General features: G+C 56.7%; 1 protein-coding gene and 3 non-coding genes across 4 annotated transcripts; all 4 read right to left on the bottom strand.

Annotated features, from left to right (window-relative positions):
* Positions 1-2514: 2514 nt before the first annotated feature.
* On the bottom strand, positions 2515-8178 carry RPL7A (ribosomal protein L7a). Its single transcript, XM_075331849.1, is given in 8 exon segments — positions 2515-2673; positions 6035-6104; positions 6241-6377; positions 6788-6867; positions 7040-7180; positions 7749-7787; positions 7790-7897; positions 7974-8178. Coding segments are annotated over 8 exon segments (885 nt in total). The 3' UTR covers positions 2515-2568.
* On the bottom strand, positions 6446-6518 carry LOC142259454 (small nucleolar RNA SNORD36). Its single transcript, XR_012727944.1, has one exon. It is a non-coding gene; the product is annotated as a small nucleolar RNA SNORD36 (small nucleolar RNA).
* LOC142259453 (small nucleolar RNA SNORD36) lies at positions 6930-7004 on the bottom strand. The gene has a single exon (XR_012727943.1). It is a non-coding gene; the product is annotated as a small nucleolar RNA SNORD36 (small nucleolar RNA).
* Positions 7248-7317, bottom strand: LOC142259455 (small nucleolar RNA SNORD24). Its single transcript, XR_012727945.1, has one exon. It is a non-coding gene; the product is annotated as a small nucleolar RNA SNORD24 (small nucleolar RNA).
* Positions 8179-10787: the final 2609 nt, after the last annotated feature.

Genomic DNA, 10787 nt, shown 5'->3' with positions numbered 1-10787 from the left:
TCTAGGATACAATGGTCAATCCTCTATTTGCACATTGCCACTGTGGTTCTGGGAATCAGAGGGCGGTACGGAGACCGGCAGTGCCTTTCTTAAAATCGTTCCTGAATAGGAGTTGTGCCGGCTGCACACAACCAGGTGTATGGCATCTCACCTCCTCCGCTAATCCAACACATACAAGGTTCACACAGGAGAGCCTTTTGTTTTTGTCTTTTTGGTAACCATCAGATCACAGTGGTAACACCGGTAAACATCACATCACCCATTTATAAAGGTAGCGTCATCTTCCAGGCAGCATCCGCCCCATAGCCTGGAAGAGCTCATTTACGTAAAAGGGATGAAAAATGATGTATCCACAAGGCGTCTGATAGACTGCTGACAATTGTCCTACCTGTCTGCCTCCTATCATTCTGGCTGCCCAAATTAAGTTATATAGGTCATGTGGGGAGATTCCCTTTAAAGGGGAGCGATTAATGTATGCTACTGAACAGGAAGATACCCATAAATCATGCAAAGCTGGCCACTGACCGACCAGCAGCAGCCATGACCTACACCTTGTACCAGGAGTGGAACCGGGACCCTATAAATCAGCTCAAGGGCTACACGGCAGACCCTGCTGAGAGCGGAAGGACCGAGGGCGACACGGCAGACCCTGCCAAGAGATACAGAGCATGAGGATCGAGGGCGAAACAGCAGACCCTGCTGAGAGACAGAGCGTGAGGACGAGGGCGACACGGTAGACCCTGCAGTGAGACACAGAGCAAAAAGGATAGAGGGCGAAACGGCAAACCCTGCCGAGAGACAGCCAGCGAGAGGACGAGAGCCACACGGCAGACCCTGCCGAGAGAGAGCGAGCGGACGAGGGCCACACGGCAGACCCTGCCGAGAGAGAGCGAGCGAGAGGACGAGGGCCACACGGCAGACCCTGCCGAGAGACAGCAAGCGAGAGGACGAGGGCTACACGACAGACCCTACCGAGACAGAACGAGAGGATCAACGGCTACACGGCAGAGCGTGTAGAGAGACAGAACGAGAGGATGATAGCTACACGGCAGACCCTACCGAGAGACAGCGAGCAAAAGTATAGAGGGCTACATGGCAGACCCTGCCGAGAGACGGAGCGAGAGGACGAGGGCTTCACGGCAGACCCTGCCGAGAGACAGCGAGCAAAAGTATAGAGGGCTACATGGCAGACCCTGCCGAGAGACAGAGCGAGACGACGAGGGCTACACGGCAGACCCTGCCGAGAGACAGCGAGCGAGAGGACGAGGGCTACACGGCAGACCGTGCCGAGAGACAGAACAAGAGGACGAGGGCGACATGGCAGACCCTGCCCAGAGAGCGAGAGGATCGGGGGCTACACGTCAAACTCTGCCGAGAGACAGAGCGAGAGGACGAAGGCGATACGGCAGACCCTGCGGAGAGACGAGAGAGCGAGAGGATCGATGGCTACACAGCAGACCGTGTAGACAGAGCGAGGACGAAGGCTACACGGCAAACCGTGCCGAAACACAGAACGAGAGGACGAGGGCAACATGGCACACCGTGTAGAGAGACAGCGAGAGGACGAGAGCTACACGGCAGACCGTGCTGAGAGACAGAGCGAGAGCGACACGGCAGACCCTGCCGAGAGACAGAGCGAGAGGATCGGGGGCTACACGTCAGACTCTGCCGAGAGACACAGAGCGAGAGGACGACGGCAACACGGCAGACCCTGCCGAGAGAGAAATGATAGAGTGAACAGAAGAAGACGTGGCAATGGAGAGGCGTTGTCCCAAATAGGATAGGACTTTGACAAGCGCATCCTTCCCATGTTGATTAATACAATTGCCTAGAAAGGCTATGGTGTAACATGACCTCCTGGATATTGGATGTGAGGAGAGTGGTGCGTCCTACAGATTGCCCATTACAGCTGCACTCGGCCCAGAAGAGAAAGGACAATACAGAAAGCTCTTCATTAAACGCTCACCTTTCTACATTTACATCTCTGACTTTGCTGCTTTTATACCATAATGTGGTTTTCAGGCAATTTTATTTTCTAATATTGGGTTCTCCTTCAGAATGAACCAATATTTTATCATCTATAGGATTTAATAAACCTTGATGGGGACCTCCTCTGGTCAGATCCGGCATCACGACCTGGTTTTTGGACCTATTGGTGAGGCAATCCATCTGTTTGGTCATCTCTTAGGTTGGGGACCACTGCACCTAGGTTTTCTGACCTTGAGAGCCACATTCAGCTCAGAGAAGATCTGGAGCCATAGTTTGGGGACCCCTGACCTAGGGTTACGTTTTTCCTAAGGTCCATGCAGTCCTGCAGCATAGATTGTTAAATTCTTCTGGGCTTTATGGTGATAATTTAGAGAGCAAGATAAATGAGTGTAAAGTTTGTACTAAAGGAATATCACAGACAAAATCCCCAAGTATAAGGGGTCCACACCCTATAACCAGGAGGGGCCTGGCCAGACTGGCTATGCCCCACCACCAGCACTCCCTGGTAAGAATCACACTGGCAGATTTTCCGGAGCTTTCTTTATTATGTACAGAACAGATAGTAGGCGCCCGATACAGTTAGCCAAGTTTTGTTGCCAGTTCTTTGGCCTTTGCTTTTTCAAGCTTGGCGATTCTGGCCACAGACTTCGGGCCCAAGATGCCTCCACCCCAGTGCCGACGGATCTGTAAGAGAAGAGAATGGCGTCAAAACAGTATTCAGGCGGGGACAGGTCTGTGCGGATAACGGCAGCATACAGGGTGAACATTATGGCAAGGCACACCGGGCATGCGAGGGCTCCCCACATCCGGTGCAGTACCATCACTGAGTAGAGTTAACCCAAATGAGTCTATGCAGGTGAACCGAAATGTAAGCGGGACCCAAAAGAGGCGGACACACAGCACTACTACTGGGTGTTTACGGGGCCACATTATGAGGGTCCTGGTGGGAACAGCCGGGAAGGGACACTCCGGGGAGAGGCTTGTATGGTTCCTGCCCTCATACACTAAGCTGAGCGGCCACTGCAGCTCTAGTATCTTTACATCACTTGGAAATCAAGAAAATACCATCTGTTCCTCACAGTCACCCCCGAACGGGACGTCAGAGAGCAGCGGAAAGCTCCGCGCTGCAGCAGAGAACGGCCAAGGGCCGCCAGCTTCGTGCGTCTTGTAACGGGAGGAGTGGCTGCTGGCTCCTCCTACCTGCCAGCCCCCAGATACTTGCTTCTATCCAGTCTATGAAAAGGGGGCGTGGCTGCCAGCTCCATGCTCCTCCTACCTGCCAGCCCAATACTTTCTTCTATCTAGTCTATGAATAGGGGGCATGGTTGCTGGCTCCATGCTCCTCCTACCTGCCAGCCCCCTAATACTTCTATCCAGTCTATGAACAGGGGGCATGGCTCCCAGCCCCATGCTCCTCCTACATGCCAGCCCCCCAATACTTGCTTCTATCCAGTCTATGAACAGGGGTGTGGCTGCCAGCTCCATGCTCCTCCTACCTGCCAGCCTCCTAATACTGCTATCCAGTCTATGAAAAGGGGGCGTGGCTGCCAACTCCATGCTCCTCCTACATGCCAGCCCCCTGATCATGACAGAAGCAAGTGTCCGGGGGCTGGCAGTTAGAAGGAGCAGGGATCTGGTGGCCACGCTCTGGAGATTTCCGCTGATCTGTGACACAGCGCCCCTTACAGGAGGAGCGAGGAGCAGATACTATTTTATTGATTTACATGTGATGTAAAGATATTGCCTCTTGAACCCTTCGGTGACACACCGGCAGTGGTGATTGTGCCGGGTGACGAGTCCACACTACAGACACCCGCTGCATATACTACAGCCAACATCCGGGAACTGCCAGGATCAGACATTACTAAATCTATTCATTTAACCCCTCTGAATGCCGGAGGATGTAACCTGACAGATTTACAGGATAGGTTGTGGCCCTGACACCACGCGTGACCCGGAGGCGCTTTGTGACTGACACTGACACACACACACACACAAAATGGGGAGAAGAAACTTACCCCAGCACATAGGTGATTCAGGGGAGCAAGGACCGAATGAGGGGAACCTCCGACACCAGAAGAAACAGCTTCTTCCGGGAGGAGTAAGATGTTCTCAGGGCTGTAAGACTATTTCCTGTCTGTAACAACCTTGTGATGCCGAGGGAGGCCCGCCCCGCGCCCCGGCACGAGGGAGGCCCGCCCCGCGCCCCGGCACGAGGGAGGCCCGCCCCGCGCCCCGGCACGAGGGAGGCCCGCCCCGCGCCCCGGCACGAGGGAGGCCCGCCCCGCGCCCCGGCACGAGGGAGGCCCGCCCCGCGCCCCGGCACGAGGGAGGCCCGCCCCGCGCCCCGGCACGAGGGAGGCCCGCCCCGCGCCCCGGCACGAGGGAGGCCCGCCCCGCGCCCCGGCACGAGGGAGGCCCGCCCCGCGCCCCGGCACGAGGGAGGCCCGCCCCGCGCCCCGGCACGAGGGAGGCCCGCCCCGCGCCCATGCCCATCCTCTGCTTTAGGTCCTTCTACTATTTTTTTTTTAAATAGAATAATTCTCTCAGCTCCTCTCATCTGGTGTTTCTTATCCAAGAAGAAACCATTAACTCTCCAAACATTAAACATTGCTGGAAAAATTGTGCACAAAAAAAAAAAAAAAAAAGTGTGCATACAAAGTAACTACAAAGACATCAGAACAGCCGGTCATCAGCCGATGGGGGAAATCTATTGTGCATGCCCTAAAAGAGGGCACCTGGTTGGGAGCACCCTGGAGGAAAGGGGGTAAAGGGTCAGCTCTCCCTTATGGGCTGTGGCCACCACCAGTGAGCCCTTATATATACAGCATTCCAGAATACTGTATATAAGAGCCCAGGCCGCTGTGTATAATGTAAGAAACCCCTTTATAATACTCACCTGCGGGGCAGTCCCAGCCTGTCCTGCGTCACTCACAGAGGCCTCCCTTACACAGGCGCACGTATCTGTACCAATGTACTGTAATGCGCAGGCGCAAGGAAAGTTCAGAGCGCCCCCTAGGTCAGCATTATGAAGGTTTACGTTATACAGAGCGGCCTGGGCTCTTATATACAGTACTCTAGAACGCTGTATATAAGAGCTCAGCGGTGCTGACCGCAGTTATAGGGGAGAGACGGGAGAGTCTTTAGCTTAGAAGACGGTCTTCAATGGGGACAGTGTTACCGATGTGTGTACAGCGCTGTGGAATTAATGGCGCTATGTAAGTGAATACATAGCTCCGCCCTGAGGTGCTTTAGAGCCCCGTTCAATGGCTTGAGCTTTACATATTAGCTGCACGCACACGAGTAAATATAGCAATGTTTTTCCTGCCATCTGATAAATGTCTTCACGAACTGGACGTGGCACAGAACACACGTATCCGGAGACCACGGATCATGTGCCGTAGGTGACAAGATTCAAAAAAGACACTTAAAGGGAACCTGTCCGATGCAATATGCAGCCAGGACCACGAGCAGATCTATAATCCCTGCATCTAGTAGCACAGATAAAGAGATCTACTTTATCATATGCTAATGAGGCCAGGGACTAGTCACAAGGGCGTTACTTCCCCCGATTAGTCCATCTTAGCATGTTCTTATGCCCACAGGGGCGTTCTAACATGCAATTCAATGCCCAGCGCCATCGGCAGTGAGTGACGCGTGTCCCATCAGACGACAGGCCGTGCACATGATCCAAAGTCACCGCACTTCCGGTCCTGCACACCAGACTTCTCTGAAGCCAGGCCGGGAGTGCCGGGGGACTAGAAATATGCACCCAGAACTGCATGTGGACCCGATAGGTTCCCTATAAGATGCTGCACCTCAATCCAATTAAACTGTGCGTGTAGCAAAAAGGTGGTACTCCAACTGTGGGCGGACCGTTGACAACGGTGTAAAACTAACCCCAATTGCCATCAGACCCCATGATGACCCACCACACCGCGAACCCTGAAAAATAAAATGTTCTACATAAACCCCAAAACTTGCGAAAAACAATCATGACTGACAAAGGAGGATCCTGTCCACCCCACCCCTGCCACCAGCTTACCTCATCGTGCCGCTCGTTGTAGTTGGTCTTCACGGCCTCCACCAGTTTGGAGAGGGCTCCTTTGTCCTCCCTACAGAGGACAGACAAGGGTGAGTTCAGACCGGAGCCTGCGCAGCTCAGGGCTAAATAATGCGCAGTTCGTGTGAAACAATCTTAGGACATCATTGCCAGGAGGTCACAAGGAGAGAGCCGGCCACAGCCACAACTTACGGGTTCATACTTGCGTGAAGGCGACGCTGGTGCAGGTCTTCCTATGGACGAGGCGGCCCAGTCTGGCCTTCCCCTTCACAATGCAGTAAGGGACGCCCATCTTCCGGCACAGAGCAGGCAGGAAAACCACCAGCTAGGAGGCAAGCACAGTGTGAGACGGGGCCAGCAGCACCCGCCGGGGCCAGCAGCACCCGCAGGCAGACCGCTCAGGGTTAAAAAGCTCATATTTAATCTTCATATTCAGTCAGGTGAAGAAATTCACACATCATTGCAGATCTGCCCTGCAGAGAACTAATGACCCGAATACACCCAAACTCAGACCCCACTCCACACAGGACCACCGCCCACACACCGACCACCCACTCCTGTGCAGGTAGGGATCCGAAACACAACCCCTCCGCAGCTACCCCAATTCTCAGATCCCACTCTACACAGGAGTAGAAGACCCTCATGACCTCTGAATACCACCACCCCCCCCACCAGCCATAGTCTGACGCTGGTGGTCCATGCATTAAGCAGGGACCCTCCATATGACCACCGCACCTCAATGGGATCCACATCATGTGCGATGACAACCAGCTGGGCCTTCTTGTTCTCCACCAAGGTGGTCACTGTGTTCACACCTGAAAGAGAAAAGTCATCAGCCGCGCTCCTCTCCCCCGGGACCCCCAGACAGGACGCCCTCATTGCTCAGGGTTAAAAAGCTCGGGTTTACTCCACACAGTTGGATTCAGGTGAAGAAATTCTGACATCATCGCAATCAGCCACCAGAGCCCCGGCCGGTCCCCCACATACCTGCTCTGATCACGGGGGGTCTCTTGGTCGGGACGTCTCCTTTGCCGGCTGCCTTCTGCTCAGCGCGGGCCAGCAGCCGTTTCTTCTTCTCCAGCTTGGTCTCGGGTCGGTATTTATGGGACAGTTTGAAGAGCTGAGTGGCTGAGAAGAGAATGTGCAGTTAGTGGGGGGCAGGGAGAGGAGCGGAGAAATGAGGGCGCGGGGCTCGTGCATCAGAGATCTTGGTGGAAAAGTGTAATCACAGCTTCTCAGATAGCAAATATCAGACATCATGTGCACGAGAGCGAGAGGCAGAGAGTGGGACTCCCCGCCGAAGGACGGCAGTGTGACCGCCCCCCCCCCCCTGCGGAAGGATGGCAGCGTGACCGCCCCCCCCCCCAACATACCGCCGAAGGGAAGCAGTGCAACGGCCCCCCTACTGCAGGACGGTGGCGCGACCGCCCCCCCTCCACATTGCCGAAGGACGGCAGCGTGACCTGACCACCCCCCCTTAAAGGACGGCAGAGTGACCGCCCCCCAAAAGGGCAGCAGCACGACCGCCCCCCCCCCTTCCCCCGAAGGGTGGAAGCGTGACGTCCTCCCCCATACCGTCGAAGGGTGGCAGCGCGACCGCTCCCCACCGCCGGATAACAGCTGTAGATAAATAATGTCATGGACAGACCCGTGGGGGCACTACACCTCCAGGGACATTAGAACCCCCAAAACTCACCTGTCTGCCGGTCCAGAGCCTGAGTGAACTGGTTGATTGCGGGGGCACCTTCAGACGCTTGTACAAGATGGACCTCTGGCGCTGAAGCCGGATGTAGCGCGGCCATTTCACGAAGCGGGTGAGATCCCTCTTGGGTTGGATGTCCTGCCCTGGAAAAGGAGGAGTTATGGGCGACTACAGCTCATGTCCGTCAGAGCAGCAGCGCCCGGCAGCAGCGCCACTCACCAATGCCAAAGTTCTTAGGTCTCTTCTCAAATAGTGGGTTCACCACCTTCTTCACCTCAACCTTCTTAACAACGGAAGGGGCCGGTGCCACCTTCTTGCCCTTCCCCTTCACTTTCTTTCCTTTAGGCTGTGGATACACAAACATACACAAAAGATGGAGAGATGACCTACGTGCCAAGACCCAGGGTCCACATAGCCCCGTCATCACCGTCTGCCCCAACCCCTGCCACACCACTGGCACTGCAATAGCACAGTTCCCACTGGCAGTATGATTGTACCACTGCCCCCCCCCCCCCATCCCAGAGACACAACAGTACCACTGCCCCCCCCCCCCCATATCCCAGAGACACAACAGTACCACTGCCCCCCCCCCCCCCATATCCCAGAGACACAACAGTACCACTGCCCCCCCCCCCATATCCCAGAGACACAACAGTACCACTGCCCCCCCCCATATCCCAGAGACACAACAGTACCACTGCCCCCCCCCCATATCCCAGAGACACAACAGTACCACTGCCCCCCCCCCATATCCCAGAGACACAACAGTACCACTGCCCCCCCCCCATATCCCAGAGACACAACAGTACCACTGCCCCCCCCCCATATCCCAGAGACACAACAGTACCACTGCCCCCCCCCCATATCCCAGAGACACAACAGTACCACTGCCCCCCCCCCATATCCCAGAGACACAACAGTACCACTGCCCCCCCCCATATCCCAGAGACACAACAGTACCACTGCCCCCCCCCCATATCCCAGAGACACAACAGTACCACTGCCCCCCCCCATATCCCAGAGACACAACAGTACCACTGCCCCCCCCCCATATCCCAGAGACACAACAGTACCACTGCCCCCCCCCCATATCCCAGAGACACAACAGTACCACTGCCCCCCCCCATATCCCAGAGACACAACAGTACCACTGCCCCCCCCCATATCCCAGAGACACAACAGTACCACTGCCCCCCCCATATCCCAGAGACACAACAGTACCACTGCCCCCCCCCATATCCCAGAGACACAACAGTACCACTGCCCCCCCCCATATCCCAGAGACACAACAGTACCACTGCCCCCCCCCATATCCCAGAGACACAACAGTACCACTGCCCCCCCCCATATCCCAGAGACACAACAGTACCACTGCCCCCCCCCATATCCCAGAGACACAACAGTACCACTGCCCCCCCCCATATCCCAGAGACACAACAGTACCACTGCCCCCCCCCATATCCCAGAGACACAACAGTACCACTGCCCCCCCCATATCCCAGAGACACAACAGTACCACTGCCCCCCCCCATATCCCAGAGACACAACAGTACCACTGCCCCCCCCCATATCCCAGAGACACAACAGTACCACTGCCCCCCCCCATATCCCAGAGACACAACAGTACCACTGCCCCCCCCCATATCCCAGAGACACAACAGTACCACTGCCCCCCCCCATATCCCAGAGACACAACAGTACCACTGCCCCCCCCCTCCCAGAGACACAACAGTACCACTGCCCCCCCCCTCCCAGAGACACAACAGTACCACTGCCCCCCCCCTCCAGAGACACAACAGTACCACTGCCCCCCCCCTCCCAGAGACACAACAGTACCACTGCCCCCCCCCTCCCAGAGACACAACAGTACCACTGCCCCCCCCCTCCCAGAGACACAACAGTACCACTGCCCCCCCCCTCCCAGAGACACAACAGTACCACTGCCCCCCCCCTCCCAGAGACACAACAGTACCACTGCCCCCCCCCTCCCAGAGACACAACAGTACCACTGCCCCCCCCCTCCCAGAGACACAACAGTACCACTGCCCCCCCCCTCCCAGAGACACAACAGTACCACTGCCCCCCCCTCCCAGAGACACAACAGTACCACTGCCCCCCCCCTCCCAGAGACACAACAGTACCACTGCCCCCCCCTCCCAGAGACACAACAGTACCACTGCCCCCCCCTCCCAGAGACACAACAGTACCACTGCCCCCCCCTCCCAGAGACACAACAGTACCACTGCCCCCCCCCTCCCAGAGACACAACAGTACCACTGCCCCCCCCCTCCCAGAGACACAACAGTACCACTGCCCCCCCCCTCCCAGAGACACAACAGTACCACTTCCCCCCCCCATCCCAGAGACACAACAGTACCACTTCCCCCCCCCCCATCCCAGAGACACAACAGTACCACTTCCCCCCCCCCCATCCCAGAGACACAACAGTACCACTGCCCCCCCCCCATCCCAGAGACACAACAGTACCACTGCCCCCCCCCCCATCCCAGAGACAACAGTACCACTGCCCCCCCCCATCCCAGAGACACAACAGTACCACTGCCCCCCCCCCATCCCAGAGACACAACAGTACCACTGCCCCCCCCCCCATCCCAGAGACACAACAGTACCACTGCCCCCCCCCCCCATCCCAGAGACACAACAGTACCACTGCCCCCCCCCCATCCCAGAGACACAACAGTACCACTGCCCCCCCCCCATCCCAGAGACACAACAGTACCACTGCCCCCCCCATATCCCAGAGACACAACAGTACCACTGCCCCCCCCCATATCCCAGAGACACAACAGTACCACTGCCCCCCCCCCATCCCAGAGACACAACAGTACCACTGCCCCCCCCCCATCCCAGAGACACAACAGTACCACTGCCCCCCCCCCCCATCCCAGAGACACAACAGTACCACTGCCCCCCCCCCCCCATCCCAGAGACACAACAGTACCACTGCCCCCCCCCCCATCCCAGAGACACAACAGTACCACTGCCCCCCCCCCCATCCCAGAGACACGTAGA

Source organism: Anomaloglossus baeobatrachus (genome assembly GCF_048569485.1).
Source record: "Anomaloglossus baeobatrachus isolate aAnoBae1 chromosome 9 unlocalized genomic scaffold, aAnoBae1.hap1 SUPER_9_unloc_1, whole genome shotgun sequence".
NCBI classification, from domain to species: Eukaryota; Metazoa; Chordata; class Amphibia; order Anura; family Aromobatidae; genus Anomaloglossus; species Anomaloglossus baeobatrachus.
The sequence above is the reverse complement of the archived record's forward strand: the minus strand, read 5'-3'. Positions and strand labels throughout refer to the sequence as shown.